The sequence below is a fragment of the Biomphalaria glabrata genome, chromosome 18 (assembly GCF_947242115.1).
Source record: "Biomphalaria glabrata chromosome 18, xgBioGlab47.1, whole genome shotgun sequence".
Taxonomy (NCBI): Eukaryota; Metazoa; Mollusca; class Gastropoda; family Planorbidae; genus Biomphalaria; species Biomphalaria glabrata.
Window position 1 is genome coordinate 9222088 of NC_074728.1, and position 16901 is coordinate 9238988.

At 36.8% G+C, this 16901-nt stretch overlaps 1 protein-coding gene across 1 annotated transcript in view; it reads left to right on the top strand.

Annotated features, from left to right (window-relative positions):
- The window catches only part of LOC106069834 (uncharacterized), a 114831-nt gene that overhangs the window by 1051 nt on the left and 96879 nt on the right, over nucleotides 1-16901 (top strand). Inside the window, exon 2 of the mRNA XM_056016819.1 lies at nucleotides 116-348. Within this exon, the coding sequence (XP_055872794.1) occupies nucleotides 258-348 (91 nt within the window). The 5' untranslated portion in view covers nucleotides 116-257. The remainder of the gene's footprint in view (nucleotides 1-115; nucleotides 349-16901) is intronic.

Genomic DNA, 16901 nt, shown 5'->3' on the forward strand with positions numbered 1-16901 from the left:
ATCGAAGAGAGATGAAATAGACATAACTAGTTCAACCCTTTAAAGACAAAATCTCTAGAATAGAAGTTCTAAAATTATTTGTTGATTCTTTTTTTTTTTCATCCCCACGTTACAGATCAAGAGTGCCAGATTCTCCAACGAGAGCAAGCCCTAAGACCCTAAATAGTTTAAGTCCAGGTATACCGAGCCAAGAAGCTGGTTTTATAGAGTCGCTAAGCGTTTACTTTTCAAATCAAGAACAAAACAGCAACACAAGAATGTCTATCAGTTACGTCACTCCGCTTGTCTACGTCATCCTACTCTCCACGTCAGTTTTCTCCGCGCCCTTGAACAGCAAGCCAGATGAAGGTAAGCATATGTTCTTAAATAGTTCTTACTGTCAGAAGGACAGTGTGTGACCTTTGCACCATGACCTTTCATTCTCAAGTAGCCCTACGTTTTAGCAGTGGCTGGATGCCAGAATAGGGAAGGCCTCTATATCATTTTTACATTTATATTTTATTCTTCCCTCTTTACTTAACCCCTAATCTGTTCACGTCTGCCAAGAGGGTTGTCTGTTCATTCAAAGTGAATCTTATAGTTTCCACAGTAGTGCGTGCTTATAACTGTCCAACATTCCCGGGGATGTGCTAATGGCGAGGTGTGTTAATGACGAACTGTGTTAATGACGAACTGTGTTAATGACGAGGTGTGCTAATGACGAGCTGTGTTAATGACGAGCTGTGTTAATGACGATTATATCTAAGCCAAGCCGAAGATGCTTATAATGGCACGCGGAACATACACATTGAGTTCAGAAAATGTAATATTTGAAAATATCACCGGAACACTTTAAATTTGATGCGTAAAGAATAACAAATCAATTTGAATTATAAATCTTTAGAGATAGTGTTGACGTGAAGTATAGTAAACGATGAACTCCTAATAGGACCTAAGGGCCCGATTTAAGTAAGTGAAGAACATGTGGAACAATTTTATGGAGGCCCATGCACAATTAATCAAACATAGAAACAAAGACTCGTATAGTGATCCTCCTCTGGAGATTTAATAACGTTTCACAATTTTTATTATAATACCATGATTTTCATTTGATCTGTGGAGGCATCCCGCCAAATAGGGGCCCTAGGCGGCTGCCGAGTAGGCCCATGCCTAAGACCAACCCTGAGTGTCCAGATTTCTCTTGTTTATCTTTAACTCCCATGGTCTGTTATGACTATTTTTAGCTTTTTGACAGCTCTCTCCCGATCGCCAGACTAAATGTCCAGTTATAGTATAGTATGACAGGTTTTATAATTTACCGGACACCGACTAGCAGAACTAGTTCTGACATAGAGACTATCAAATGTCATAAGGACAGAAGTCTTGTCATTTTTACAAACCTACGTGTCATCAATGCCAATTAGCATATTTTTCATTTAAACGTTTCAGTCTTCAAAAATCTGGGAAATCTGCCGCGAATGACATTTTTTTTTAATATAAATTATAATTACCCTAGAATTAGCGTCTTTTCTAAGCCATAACTGAATATGTTAAAAAAAATTTTTTTTAAGCTTAAGTGCCATGGGGGTCTGTAGATGATGACATCTAAGTAAATCAGGCCCACGTTTATAAGTCTATCCTTTCTGTGTTTACAACAACGCTGTGGCTGTGAGATGTTCGAAAAACAATATGGCGGCTAATGTCTGATGAAACACAAGGGCGGACAACTGATTTCCTTATCTGGGTTTAATGAAATGGAAACTGGTGGGGTCGTTGATAAACTGGGTTAATGGATTTGTTGGATCTGATCTGGATGGTGTTTTCTTCAGAGAAACGTTGTCTTGAGTAATACCAGTCTGCTTTGATTGGTTCATTTGGTCATTTTCCTTTTCGACTTGATACACTGTTTCGTCTTTTAGACGTTTTCAATGTGTTCTTTTCGGTTCTAAATTACAGTTTTACTCTTTCTTTTTTTAGACCTTGCGTTCTTTAAGGCAGATGATGTAAATGTCATCTGTTTCTGCGGCCCACTGTTAACGAATGCGTCAAGTGTCCAACACAAGGACCAACCGCCTTTACTTTTCCACAGCATAGGTCAGATACCCATTAGAGCTGGGTGGACTCAGAGGCGCCTAAAAAAAAAATCCGAAATTAAAAATGTTAGTCTTTACCAGGATTCGAACCCGGGACTCCCAGCTCGGAAGTAAAGCTAGGCCACCGCGCCTCCATCTTTTCGGTTTTGCTGTTTTGAATTCTAGTAAGCGAGTTATCGACGATATTATGTACATTATGTTTGTTATATGTATATAAATGTATGTTTTGTATGGTAAGTGCATATGCATGTTAGGTATAAGCACAGCCTCCGCTGAGAGGGAAAATTTAAACTAATGAAAATCCTTTAAGAATTAGTGAGGAGACACTTTGACAATTTGACCTATTGAACTTGTCTAAGACAGTACTAGAAAAGGTAAGGCTTCTTTCTATCTTCTTTTCTTTCATTCTTTTTCTTTTAATGAAATTATGTAACGAAACATATGACACATTCAAGTGTTTATTCATGTACAGTATCTCTTTCTGTTTACCCCTCGCAATGTGTATCTCAACCATAAGAAAAACTATGTCTTGTCCCACCACTGTATATTTTAATTCCATCTTCTTACTCTCTCTGTCTATCTATCTATCTATCTATCTATCTATCTATCTATCTATCTATCTATCTATCTATCTATCTATCTATCTATCTATCTATCTATCTATCTATCTATTTATCTATCTATCTATCTATCTATCTATCTATCTATCTATCTATCTATTTATCTATCTATCTATCTATCTATCTATCTATCTATCTATCTATCTATCTATCTATCTATTTATCTATCTATCTATTTATCTATCTATCTGTGCCTTTTTTTTTTATCTCTCGCCCACTGTTTCTCTCACTATCTCTCTCTCTCTGCCTTCCCTTCTCTCATTTGGTGTGTTTTTCTAACCATATCTGTATTTTCGCCCTCTGTCTCTCTCAATATTTTTCTCTTTCTCTCTCTCTTTTCTCTGTCTCTGTCTCTCTCACTCTCGGTCGCTCTCTCTCTCCATTTGTCTCTCTGTCACATTGTAATACTTCCTCTCTTTCTCTCTCTCTCTCTCTCTCTTTTCTCTCTGTCTGTCTCTCTCTTGGTCTCTCTCTCCATCTCTCTCTCTCTGTCGCATTGTCTCTTTGTAATACTTCCTCTCTTTTTTTCCCATCGTGTCTCTTTGACGCTTTTTTTTTTTAATGTTTGTCTCTCCGCTTCTCTCCCTCTGTCCTCTCTGCCTCTCTCGAGATCTTGTTCCTCACGACTGTCTTATCTTTGTGCTTCTCATCCCGCAACCTTCAAAGTTTGTATCTCTCTGACGTCTTCCATATTTCTGTATCTTTCTCTGACTCTCAATTCTAACTGCATCTTCTTCTCTAAGTCTCTTGCAGTGGCGTAGCAAGGGTGGGGGGAGGAGGGGGGAGAATTGGAAAATCCCCCCGGGCCCTTTTTGAGGGGGGGGGGGCCCCAATGAGTGTTTTTGTTACCCAAACGATGGAAAATTCCTAGCTACGCCCCTGGTCTCTTGTCAAGCTCTTTCTCCCTCTCTCTGCCTCACATATTTGATTTTATTTCTCCCCCTTTATCTCTCTCTCTCTCCTGTCTATTTCTCTCTCTCTCCCCCCTCTTTCTCTCAGTCTTTTGGGTGCCTTTGTAAAACAAGGCCACTTTAGAAACACATTAAGAATGAAATCGAGCTTAGTCGTTGTACTGTGAAAAACTTTGAACTCTCAAACCTCTAGTTTCACCGTCTACTTACAACTAAATTTAGATTACTTTACACTGGAAAAAAATGTATTCCTACACAATTCTAGCCCATTCACTCACACAAGAAAAATATCTTTACACTGTAACAAAAAGGTGCAAATTATTTATACCCTATAGTACTTAACATGGCTGTGTCCCAGTCTGTCTGTTTCCAAGACATATTGGTCCATTTAGACTTAATTTTTGAGTACTATAAAAAAGTCATTAGCCACACACACACACACCAAGGTTACACACATACCTCACCACATATACTGATGTTATCTCCCCTTGTTGAGGCAGAATGTTACTAAAGTTGTCTTCGCTTTGTATGATCTTAGTCTTATCTCAGATGTGTCCGAGTCGTCTGCTGAATAATTTACTCGGTAGCTTCCGTTTTGGAGCTGGACAAAACAATAAATTAATGGTCCCTGGTGGCATTATTAACTTCAATAAGCTTCTTTGTTTCTCTCTCTCTCTCTCCCCGTCTGTCTGTCTCCCTCTTTCTATCTCTTTCTCCCTCTCTGTCTCTCTCTCTCTGTCTCTCTCTCTTTCTCTCTCTCTGTATTTCTAACTTTCTCTCTCTGTATCTCTCCCTCTCTCTGTGTCTCTTTTTCTCCCTCTCTCTCTCCCTCTCTCTGTCTCTCTCTTTCTCTCTCTCTGTCTCTCTCTCCCCCTCTCTCTTTCTCCCTCTCTCTCTGTCTCTCTCTTTTTCTCCAGCTCTCTCTGTATGTGTATTTCCATCTGTTCTTCCTTCAGTCTATCTTCTACAAGACTTATTGCTTCAGACGACACAGTTTTTCCCTCCAGTAAAAAAAAAAAATTATTTTATCAGATTTCAGTTGATCTCTATGTTGCAATGTTGGGATGTTAGCCAAGACTTTTTTATGTCCCCTTGTCTTGAGTTCTGTTTGTTGTTGTTTTATGTTTGACATTTCCTTTAGACTTGAGGAGTATTACATCCTAGACCAGGCCTCCCGCAGGACGGTGGAGGTGGTGGCTTGCAAGTTTCGAACCCCATAGTATCGAGGCGACAGACCATAACCCAGACAAGATGTTCTAATAGCAATGAATTAGGAGGATTGAAGTATCGCTGTTCTATTTATATTACTCATTTAAAGCTAAATAGCTAACACTGCACATGGGGAGAAGATTTTGACAAAGCTTGTATCAACTCTGTCTGTCTGTCTGTCTGTCAGGTAAAATGTTTGAACACGTTTTTTTCTCCCCATTCTCGGATCAAGCTAAAACTTGTGGTTCGTTCCCTTAGATCAGCTTTGTTTTTGTTTTAAGTCTTCTTTTTATTCCTTGTTTCTCCTCCCCTAAGTTTGGCACAATGCAGTTTCTTCTTCTTCTTCTTCTAGCCAGATTTTTGCTGCTGAGCTGCAAGCTCTTTTGCAGAGTGTGCCAAGGAAAAATAGTGTGCAGTTTTCTTCAGCTGCTCGGCACTGTCGTGCAGGGTGTTGGTTATGTTGGGCTGTAGTGGAAGTAGGGTCTGCCTAAGGTGGATTAGGAGGGGGCATTCAAAAGGAATATGGTTGACGTATTCAGAATGATCGGTGCATTGTCTACAAAGGGGGAGTTGTGTGGGATTTATTTTATTCAGATGGTAATTTAACAGAGGTGTGTGTCCTGTTCTTAGCTGGAAGATTGTAGATTGTTCTTTGATTGGGAGGAAGTTAATACTGTCCAGTTTGTTAGGCATGTTCATTTCTTTGTACATGGCTCTGCCTGTGTTTCCTGTTGCCCATTGGTTGAGCCACTCCTCTTTGTGGTTGTTGATTAACAACGACCTTAGGGTGAGGTGGTTAACATGTCTAAGGATCTGGTTGTTCCATAGATGATCCTGCTTTTGATAGCTTATCTGCCCTTTAATTTCCCATGACGCCACACAATGAAGTTTATTAAATAGATCCCGTTGTTGTTTTTTTTTATGTACTACGTATCTTGTATATGTGTAAAAGTGAAGCGGGTTTTTTTTTTTGATAATTTCATATCCTTCTATTGGTAATTAAAATTTTTCCAAGAGTATACTGCATTTGATTAATTAATCCGAACACCTTGCGTTGATAATTAATTTGCAATTCACAATTTGAGAGATTTTAATTGTTTGTCTTATCTCGTATGTAACTAATGTTATGTTAAATTTAGGATAATATAAATAAAAATTGTTGGTTATTTTTTAGGTTTTTACTTTAAAAGAAATTGAGCTTAAGAAGTAAATTAGGTCACATTCTTATTGGAGCATTTGGTGACTAAAAGTTCTACTCAGTATTAAAACATTGTGTCACGGTACGACATAGTTGCACTTTTTTTTTTACAAAGCTTATATCAACTCTTGTCTGTTTGTCTGGTAAAATGTATGTACACGTTATTTCTCCGACACAAATTCTTCTATGCCTTTCAAAATAATTCATCACCACTCTGTGGCATTTTACGTCTCGAGAGATGATCTTTTCCCATTTGCAACTTCTTGTATGACTAAAGAGATACACAGCCGCGGTCAAAGGTTGGGCATATGTAATCACCAGGCGCCGTTGCATTTTCACCAATAGTTAATTAAGTTTTTTTTTAATTAATTCTTGTTTTGTCAGGTGCAAGAAATGATTGTGCAAAATTTCAACTTGATCCGAGATTGGGTGTGGGAGAAATATCGTGTACAAGATTTTTACCAGAGTGAGTTGATATAAGCTTTGTAATAAAAATAATAACCTTTAACCCTTACTCCACCCAGCAGCGCAGTTACGTGTTCATTTTCCATCCTGCCATAAGCTACATTTAGCTTGTTTTGTGATTCAAACAAGTTAAGGCGTATTGGCTGTTCATTCTTGAAGCAATCAAAATCAATGACGATTCTTCAGGGCTGTTTCTAGTTCAGAGACATGATTTTATGTTATTCAATGCGGTTTACACTATCTACCTTCACTATAGAATTATTAATGATATATTTTTTTCTGAATATCAGACTTTTTAAAAATATATTCTTCTGCTAATATCTCATTTGGGTTTCTGGTTGCTTAGCAACACTGTTGGCTGCCGTGGCAGTTTCTCACGCGCTGACCATAATGGCGAACTCGGTGACCTTCCTGGTTGAAGTTTTAGTGATATATTGTTAGATTATTTCCTCGGTCTTAGCACGCCCTGTCTAGCGCCCTAATTGGCTAGCTGTCTAGCGCCCTAATTGACTACATCTATTACCCTGAACTTGCATTAATAGATAGATAGATAGATAGATAGATAGATAGATAGATAGATAGATAGATAGATAGATAGATAGATAGATAGATAGATAGATAGATAGATAGATAGATAGATAGATAGATAGATAGATAGATAGATAGATAGATAGATAGATAGATAGATAGATAGATAGATAGATAGATAGATAGATAGATAGATAGATAGATGGAAACAGTGCCCCCGAAGATGCCCTTTAAAAGTATGTTACTTCCTTGAAAAACACTGAATCCTTGAGACAAAACTGGTTTTCCCTGTCTGGCGAGGCCGGAGACCGAGCTTCACGAGGAGTATTTTTTTTTTGTATATGAACACTATTTTCTAATTTAGCTGTTGTGAAAACACACCGTTACTTCCTTTCCTCTAGAGAAAAACACGGTTGTCTACGTGGCTCTGAGAAATACAATGTTGTCTGAGTGACTCCTGAGAATAAATGTAAATTCTTGAATTGCTTCTTTTTTTACAAAGATTCTATCAACTCTTATCTTATCTTATATAATACAGACGTTACTTCAAAAAAGAAGATGATTACGTCCTACGCGTCATGCATTTAGTCATGCATATTAACCAATGACTTAAATTCTGCCAAGTCACTGGTTTTCCTGGCTAGCTCAGGCAACCCATTCCATGCTCTAATAGCACTAGGGAAGAAGGAGTATTTGTACAAATTTGTCCTAGCATATGGGACGAGGAATGTGCCTTTATCTTTGTGTCTTTCAGAGTATTTTATTAAATTTTGTTTTTGTATTTGAAGATTATGGTTCAGTGTTTTATGTATGATTGCTACTTTACTTTTGAGCCTTCTGTCCTGAAGGCTTTCTAAATTTAGGGATTTTACTAAAGGTGTTACTCTAGTCAAATGTGAAAATTCGTTTGTTATGAATCTCACTGCTCTATTTTGTGTCTGTTCCAGTTTCTTAATGTTTTCTTGAGTTGAGGGGTCCCAAACGGAGGATGCATATTCTATTATTGGCCTAACCAAGGTTAAATAACATTTTAGTTTTATGTTCTTATTTGATTTATAGAAATTTCTTTTAATAAATCCTAATGCTTTGTTTGATTTTTTTGTAGTTTCATCAATATGTGGATTCCATGATAGTTTTTCATTTATTATAACACCTAGGTATTTTGCGTTTTTAGTCTGTGTTACTGGTTTACCATGAATAAGATAAGTGGAATTAATTTGTTTTAGTTTTTTTGTTACTCTTAACAACTGACATTTTTCTGGGTGGAAAGACATGCTCCAATTTGATTCCCATTTCTATAATTCATCTAATTCTCTTTGTAAAATATCTGTGTCTTGTGTTGTTTTTATTGTTCTATATATTATGCAATCGTCTGCAAATAATCTGACTTTTGTTCCTGAACTAATGCAATTTGGTAAATCATTAATGTAAATTAAAAATAGTAGAGGACCCAAGACTGTTCCTTGAGGTACACCTGAGTTTACTGTTATCGGTGTTGATTTAGAGCCATTTATTATTACAGTTTGTTCTCTCCCTATCAGAAAATCTTTAATCCACTGATGCAGTGGACCATTAATGCCGAAATATTTTAATTTTTTAAGCAAACTATGGTGGTGAACTTTGTCAAAAGCCTTAGAAAAATCTAGTAAGATAGCATCTATTTGTTCACTATTATCTAAACCTTTTGAAAAATCATCAATTAGTCCTATTAGTTGTGTTTCACATGATCTATATTTCCTAAAGCCATGTTGGTATGGGGTGAGGACATTATGTTTGTCTAAGTAGTTTATGATGTTGCTACATATTATGTGTTCTAGGATTTTACATGTGATGCTGGTAAGTGATACTCATCTGTCTGTCTGGTAAAACGTTTGAACACGTTATTTCTCCCACACCCATTCTCGTATAAAGATTTTAGAATAATTTTATTGTACCTAACAAACATGAAACAATTAAAAGATTAACCAATCGTTCGATTAATTTTTGGTGATTAATTATTTTGGTTGATACCGCAAAAGGAAAACAATTTCTACAATATTGAGATATAAAGTGTAAGTGTGGAGTTGTCTCCCTTATATTCTTTTTTTTTTTTTTTTAATTATTATTTTTAAATTTTGATTGTATTTTTTTTTTAATTTTGTGGTTTTGGTGTTTGTTCTGTAAAGGTATTATTTATATATATATATATTAGATATTTAGGTATTATATACAATAATTAATATTTAGTACAGAAAACAAAAGCAAATGCATCTATTAATTAACCTGAGTTTGAAGGCAGAGAAAGCCTTGGATTTCTTTACTATAAACAAAATACAACGTTCCCTTGTAAGGACAACAACGTCTTCAGTACAGCCCCCCCCCCCCCCCCAGTGACCTCAAACTTTGACCTTCCATTAGATGTCAGCACATTATTTTTCTACATAAGTGTCATTAAATAAAGATATTCCCGATTATTCAAATGTATAAATCCTATATTTTCATTGGATATTATTTGTCACGCCTTTTTCTTTTAGTCCATTCATGTAAAATCCTGTTCTAAAAATAGACTAAGATGACTGTTGAGAAGCATTACGTTTCCTCTGAAATAGTTTCTCTTCTTGCCACGTAATACTAAAAGTTATAGATTCCCAAAGTGTCGTGGCCAGGAAAGATTTAACAACTCCGGGTAAAGCAGATTCCGCAATTTCGTACGAAATAGAGATATAGAATATGCGCTATTAAAAAAGTTAGATTTTTATTACGAAGCTTATATCAACTCACCCTGTCTGTCTGTCTGGTAAAAATTGTTTACACGTTCTTTCTCCCACACCAATTCTCGGATCAAGCTGACACTTTGCACAATTATTTACTGGCGTATACAAGACATAAATGAATAAAAACAAGGTTATAAAGACAGTTTGTGTGGAAACACAAGCTCAAAAATCGGCCTCCGAAGTGGTCAACCCAGGCAGGTAAAAAGGCAGGTTTCAATATTTTCAGAAAGAACATCAGAATGACATTCTATGAAAGACAAATGACAGAGAAGAATGGATAAAGAAGGTTGACAGATCGTGTGTGGTGCCCCAGCGGTCCAGCAGACCAAAGGATAGGGGAAAGTGAAAGTGAATGTTACATGTGAACCTGGCCTAACTGATGTCCTATAATCTGATTATCTAATTGATCTAATTGTTTTGTAAATGGTCAATCTCTTATTCAAATTCTCAAGAAAAAAACATCCGTAAAAAGAATAATTTTTTCTTTTAGTTAAATGATATATGGGCATTCTGTAAAGCTGCAGTTAACGCGATAATATTAAAAAAAAACTACTTTTTAAATGTTGTTTAAAATTATGTCCAACTTATATGCATACAAAATAGATTTTTCCCTTTAAAAAAAGTTAAAAAATTTTAAATGTAAATGTAGTAGTTAGTATGACAGAACTTACTAAACTTAGCAATACAAATGTAAATTACAAAAAATCTAAAACCATTTGCATAAATGTGTCGAAAATATGGTATATAGCTATCTTCCCTTCTAAAGAGCCTCCCGTAATTATTACTATGTATAGTGAATAGTCGTAAAAGTAATGTATTTTTATGAAAAATCTGACAGAGTGAGTGATTTTAAAAAATGGATTTTTCGCTTTCAAATAAGAAAAAAGTAGCCGTTGCATCAGAACTTTGAATAGTCTAAAATATTATGATGTCGGATTTTCACTATCTTATCTAGTTTACGAGATCTAAACGGGACGGACGGACGGACAGACATAAATTCCACACAAAACTAATAACGTCTTTTTCCCTTTCGGGGACTGCTAAAAAGGAACCATTTAGAGAATTAATTACTGGTAATTAATTATTTTGTTTAATACCAAGAAGAAAAACTAATACTTCAGTATTTACATGTATGTCTAAATTTGTATGGTTTAGTCCCCTTAAATAATTATTTTCGCTATCTTTCCCTCACGTATTCTCCGATCAAGTTGATACTTTAAACAACTATTTATTGTACCTAGCAAAACATGAATCGATAAACGAAAATACTCAATTATTGGTATATTGGAAATAATTACTTTGTTTGATATCTGTGACAAGTCAAAAACTCGCTGTCAGAGTCACTCTAAATTATCACAGCATTAATTATTATTTTCCATTATTTATTTATTTTATTTCAATTATTTCCCCGTCCTAACCCCAATTTCTTCACCCGCACCACCCTTTCCTCTCCAGGCTAGACTTAGTTGACCACATTGGAGATAGCTAAGGCGCGTCCTTTCATTTATCTGCCCTTGATCGGGGAAAGGTAAACACACAATCTCTTTTGTCTTACCCGCCGGATGTCTGAAGGACGGTCGCGGTTTACACCACCTTGGTTTGAATGCAAGCTAACCCCCCCCCCCCTTTCTCCTACGTCTCTCTTTGATCTAGGAGATTACTCAAGTCAAAGGGCCTCTCGACGCTCCCATCTCGAGTCAAATCCACCCACGTGTAAGATAAATCTTAGCCTAGGGCATTTCCTGTGTCCGCCCGCACTTTCAGGCTTATATAAAGTAAACCAACTCAAATCAAACTCTCTTTCATTCTCATTCGAGCTGAGCTATTGAGTCTGGACTACTTCATACATTCTCACTCCTAGAGGAATACCTGGTGGTAAGCCGAACTTAATCACAAGTTCCATCTTATTTACTCTGTGTATATTTCCATTGGATATTATCATGTGTATTTTGCCTAGTTCATTTATATTTAATCAGTGCATTGTGTATTTCTCACTGGCGTAAGTAGAAAACATGAACATGGCTAATGTATATTTTATGTATTGCATTAATCTATTAATGCTACGTTGCTCAATTGATCGTTGATGCAACTATGTATATATTCGTACATCTTAGTCTATTTCCTTTATCTCGGCTGACAACCGTGATAATTTTACTAGCGCACTAATACTGCGTCTAGAAAAGAGATACGAGTTATCTCCCCTGTAGTGAATTGTCTCCCCTGTACTCATTTTACTCTAAGGAGAGTTGCGCCGCTTGAACGGACACACCATTCAAGCGCGCTCCATTGTTCTCGACCCACGGTCATATGTAAACAATCATCTGGGTCGCTGACCACCGCCCAATTCAACCCCCCCCCCCTTTTCTTTCTCTATCCACCTGTGTTGTTCATTTGAGATTATTATTTCCCCTTCTATGTACATTTTATGTTATTATTTCCCCTTTTATGTACATTTTGATATTGCTACTATCATCCATCTATTTTCCAAATCCCATTTGTCATCACCTCCCCCTTGTGCTCTAAAGCAATTTTACCAATCTGACGAATGCACCTCAGTCGAGGGCATCTATAAGATGCATGAGAGACATGTCCTAACTTGTCTTTATTTATCCGCAGCCTCCCTCAGGTGTCTGCCTATTGCCTATTTACCTGCCTATTTATTGGATCAACGATCTACTTACCTGCCTATTTATTTGCTATCAAGAATCACCTACTATCTTTGTGCTTAGTGCTATTCAGCACCGCACCAGCCCACTGACCTGCATATCTATTTATTGGATCAACGATCTATTTACCTGCATCTGTGCTTAGTGCTATTCGGCACTGCACTTGCCTACTGAGATCTGCTCAACTCTACCACTTGGCGCTATCGGCATTGCCCGCCTATTCGACAGCCCACCTGTCAAGCTATTAGATGCGACGTCCCTATGGACTCAGGTCTGTGTGAGACGTCATAGCTACGCCAACCCTCTGCAACTCACTGGACATATCCTGTCAACTACGCTGCCCACGGCAGATCCGCTCTGCCCGCAGTAACCTTGTGCCCACGGTAGCCGGCCACCCGCCCTACTGTGCCCACTACAGATATTAGATTTTGGGGATTGAGACTCCACAAGAACTATATCACCGGCGTCCCTCTATCCGCTAGAGCGCCACCTCCAGCTGCAGAACCTCAAGCCAGGACACAGCCAGCTGCGACATCAACAGGAATACCAGCTAAGTCAGAGGACAAAGTGACATACTCTCTTATTAGGTGCAAGAGTGATGATTAAACATAGAATATACAAGAGATAGATGCAAACCCTCCCCCTTTTTATTCTTATATGTATATTTATGTAAATAAATATTCTTCATTTTAACTTTTGTATCTATCTTTCATTGCTTTGTCTCGTTGCGTGTCTGCTCCCGATTCATATGCTGATAAGTGGGGGTGTGATAGCTTTAAAAATAATCATCCCCTAGACATAAAACGTGCCAAACACACGTCACATTACCCCACCTGTCACAATATCAAATAAAGGAAGTGGCTTGTACATTATAGATAGGTATAGTTTTAAGGCCAGAGTTCATCCCCTTTAGATAAGTGTAATAGATGGTTATTGTATAAGAGATGGTCTAGATGTAAGAGATGGTCAAGGTGTAAGAGATGGTCAAGGTGTAAGAGGTGATCAAGGTATAATAAGAGTCCTTGCAGTTAAAAAACTGAATTCAGAATTTAATTATCTTTTTACTAGCCAGCTGTCCAACGTCATGACGTTAATTAGAAAGTTTGACTAAGTCTTTTAACTTAAAAAAGAAAGAAAAATAATCTCAAACTATTAAACTAACTAGACCTTTGTCCTTGCTTTTAACACTAACATACTCTTTTTGTTGTAATAATAGGTCGATGAATCCGACACTAAGACAAATGAAATGACCTTTGTTGACCTCATCTTCACTCTATTCATGATGAAAACCTCGCGTGCAATCTCCTCGGAGAGACCAAATAAATTTCCGTTTTAATACTGGGAAATGTCATTGAACTTTTTTTATTTTTAATTTTTACTTTTTTCACTTTTTGGTATTATTATTGGTGATTGTATAATCTGATATTGTGGAGAAAATTTTGGGATTTCAAACATGTTATCTAGATCTCGTAATGTCTCATTGAGGTTTTAGCAAGGGCTGCAGCTTTTTTTTTTATTTTTACCTTTAAAGACCTTGTGATGTCTCGTGATTTTGTACTTGCTAGATCTGATTATGTCTCGTTTAAGCTTGTACAAACGCTGCTAGTTTTATACCTGTTAGATCTCGTGATGTCTCGTTTGTGCTTGAGCGAGGGGTGCTGATTTTATAACTGTTAGATCTCGTTATGTCTCGTTGATGCTTGAGCGAGGGGTGCTGATTTTATACCTGTTAGATCTCGTGATGTCTCGTTGATGCTTGAGCGAGGGGTGCTGATTTTATACCTGTTAGATCTCGTGATGTCTCGTTGATGCTTGAGCGAGGGTTTCTGATTTTATACCTGTTAGATCTCGCGATGTCTCGTTGAGGTTCGGGCAAGGAGTGGCAATTTTGTACGTGTACGACAACGGGTTTGTTATGAAAGTGCCCTATGAATATTCACTGGTTGTGAAGTTAGATTCACCCATTCTTCTTCATTCTAGTTTTAACCATTACAACCCTTGATACCAAGCTATGTTGAAAGATGTTTAAGTTTTACTGAAGAAAAAAAACAGTGAGCAGTGAAATTGTTAGGCCTATACTTTATGTATACGTCTAACGTTAGGTGTGTAATACGATTGAATGAGAACAGTAAATGTATACGGATTTGTTATCGAAGAATGAAATGTGTACAAGATTAACCCATTAGGCCTAAAAGTCTCTGTGACAGAAGATGTGATTCTCATCTATAACTGTGGCAGTGGGGTTTAGCAGTCTAGAGTTAAAGTCAATTAAGCAAAAAAAAACATGTAAATACCTTTAACAAAAGACTTATGAGTCTGAGGTCATAAGATTTAAGAACAGAAGAGACAGTGACTAGATCTAAAGAGCAGTTGTTTGTTTCGGGGCTAACAAAATTCAAACACGACAGAGTCACGAGAAACTAAAAGGAATACCAAGAAAAATACAAAAATACTTTTTTTTAAAAAGAAGTATCTAAGGGGAAGAACTCCACGTGTTCGACTGTATATCTCTATAACGTAGAAAATATTTCCCTTTTTCGATATCAAAATAATTAGTCACCAAAAATAAATTGGTTGATGTTTTTTTTTAATTCATTTATATATTGTCTTTGTCATTGAATAATTGCGCAAAGTTTCAACTTGATCCGAGAATGGGTGTGGGAGAAATAACGTGTTGAAACTTTTTTTTACCAGACATACAAGCATTGTCAGAATCAGCCATGGTAAACGTTGGCATTGAGTTCCAGGGTAACAACCAGAGTATAATCTTCCATTTTATAAATGATAAACCTGGTCTAAGCAAGGCTAGGGAGGTATTACAAAGAAATAAGGCTACTTGTTATGTTAGATCTTATGTCTATGTTAGGGATAGGTAAAGAAGCAAAATGTTTAAAAAATCTAAAAAAAAAAAAGCTTATTTAAAGGGGAAGAACTCCATCCTTAGAACTATATAGACAAGTTATTTTCCTTATTCGATGTCAAACAAAATAATTAATTACCAATAATTAATTGACTAATTTAGTATTTTTGTTTATTGATTCATGTTTTGTTAGGTACAATAAGCAATTTATTAAAGTATCAACTTTATCGGAAAAGGCTTGAGGGAGAAATTAATAATAATTTAAGAGGACTAAACCCAACAAATTTAGCCATATATGTGAATACTGAAGTATTAGTTTCCATAGTTGCTATTAAACAAAATATTGAATCACCAGTAATTAATAGTCTAATTGGTTACTTTTCTTTATTGATTAATGTCTGGACTATGTCAATGAATAATTGTGCGAGGTTTCAGCTTGAACCGAAAACGGGTGTGGGAGAAATAACGTGTACACGTTTTACCAGACAGACAAACAGACAGACAGATAGACAGGCAGACAGACCGGCACAGTGAGTTGATATTATCTTTGTAAAAAAAAAAAAAAAAAGAACTGTGTATTGCAAAGTGAATGTTGGGAGAGGATGCGGGTGAGGTTTCCAATGAAATATTCATGTCATACTGGCAAGTGGAAAACAATACACACAGCTAAACCCTGGTAGCCAGATTTTTTTATGCAGCCTTTTTTTTTTTGACCAAAGCTAATCAGACGCCATTTGGCTTGCTGGGCGAGATACAAGAAAGAGATGGATTTTAGAACCCAGTGTATCCCAACCCAGGCTGTTTTTCCCAAATTTTCCTTCTTGAAGAAAAAATTTTGTATTATGACTTGTATTGTAACATAGTCTTAATGAATTTCGTAAGCAGATGTAATCATTTTAAAAATGGTTGTAGTGTTGGACAATAAATTTAAAAAAAATTCTTTTAACCTTTTTTGTATTTCTTGTTAATGCCGATATTCGCGCCTTCATTTTACTGACTATTTCAGAAATTGTGGCACATAAAAAAATTAAAAATATTGACTGGAGATTGTTGAGAACAAGAAAGAAAAAGGCGATGCTCTGAAGTTAATGAAGAAGGCTACCCTCACGTCAATGACCTACAATCTACGAGAGGAATGAGAGTCCGGCTTAATGACAGAGGCGTATCTAGGGTGGAGAGAGGAGGGGGAGAATTTGACCCCCCCCCCCGAGCTCCCACTTGAGAGGGGTCCCAAATAAGTGTTTTTTACTTTAAATATTAAGCAAAATGCAGGGGGCGCCCAAAGAGGTCAAGCCCCCCACCGGGCCCCCAAATGATGGAAAATTCCTAACTACGCCCCTGCTTAATGAGCTACCGCCAAATAACTTTTGTGTTGACATGGATAGTACTTAGCGAGATATGATCACAGTGTTTACACATGTACGGAAGATCTTTTGACCAGAAAATATGGCAAATTTTATTTTGCATATGTTGAGAGTGTTGCATGTGTCTGATTATCTATAATGTAAAGCGCAAAGTAAGGCGTACGTATGTATGTATGTATGCGTAGTGCATACATGTCACCATACAGGTCGAGAATCTTTTGTTTCCCAGACCTGTCGAGACGGAGATCAGCAAGT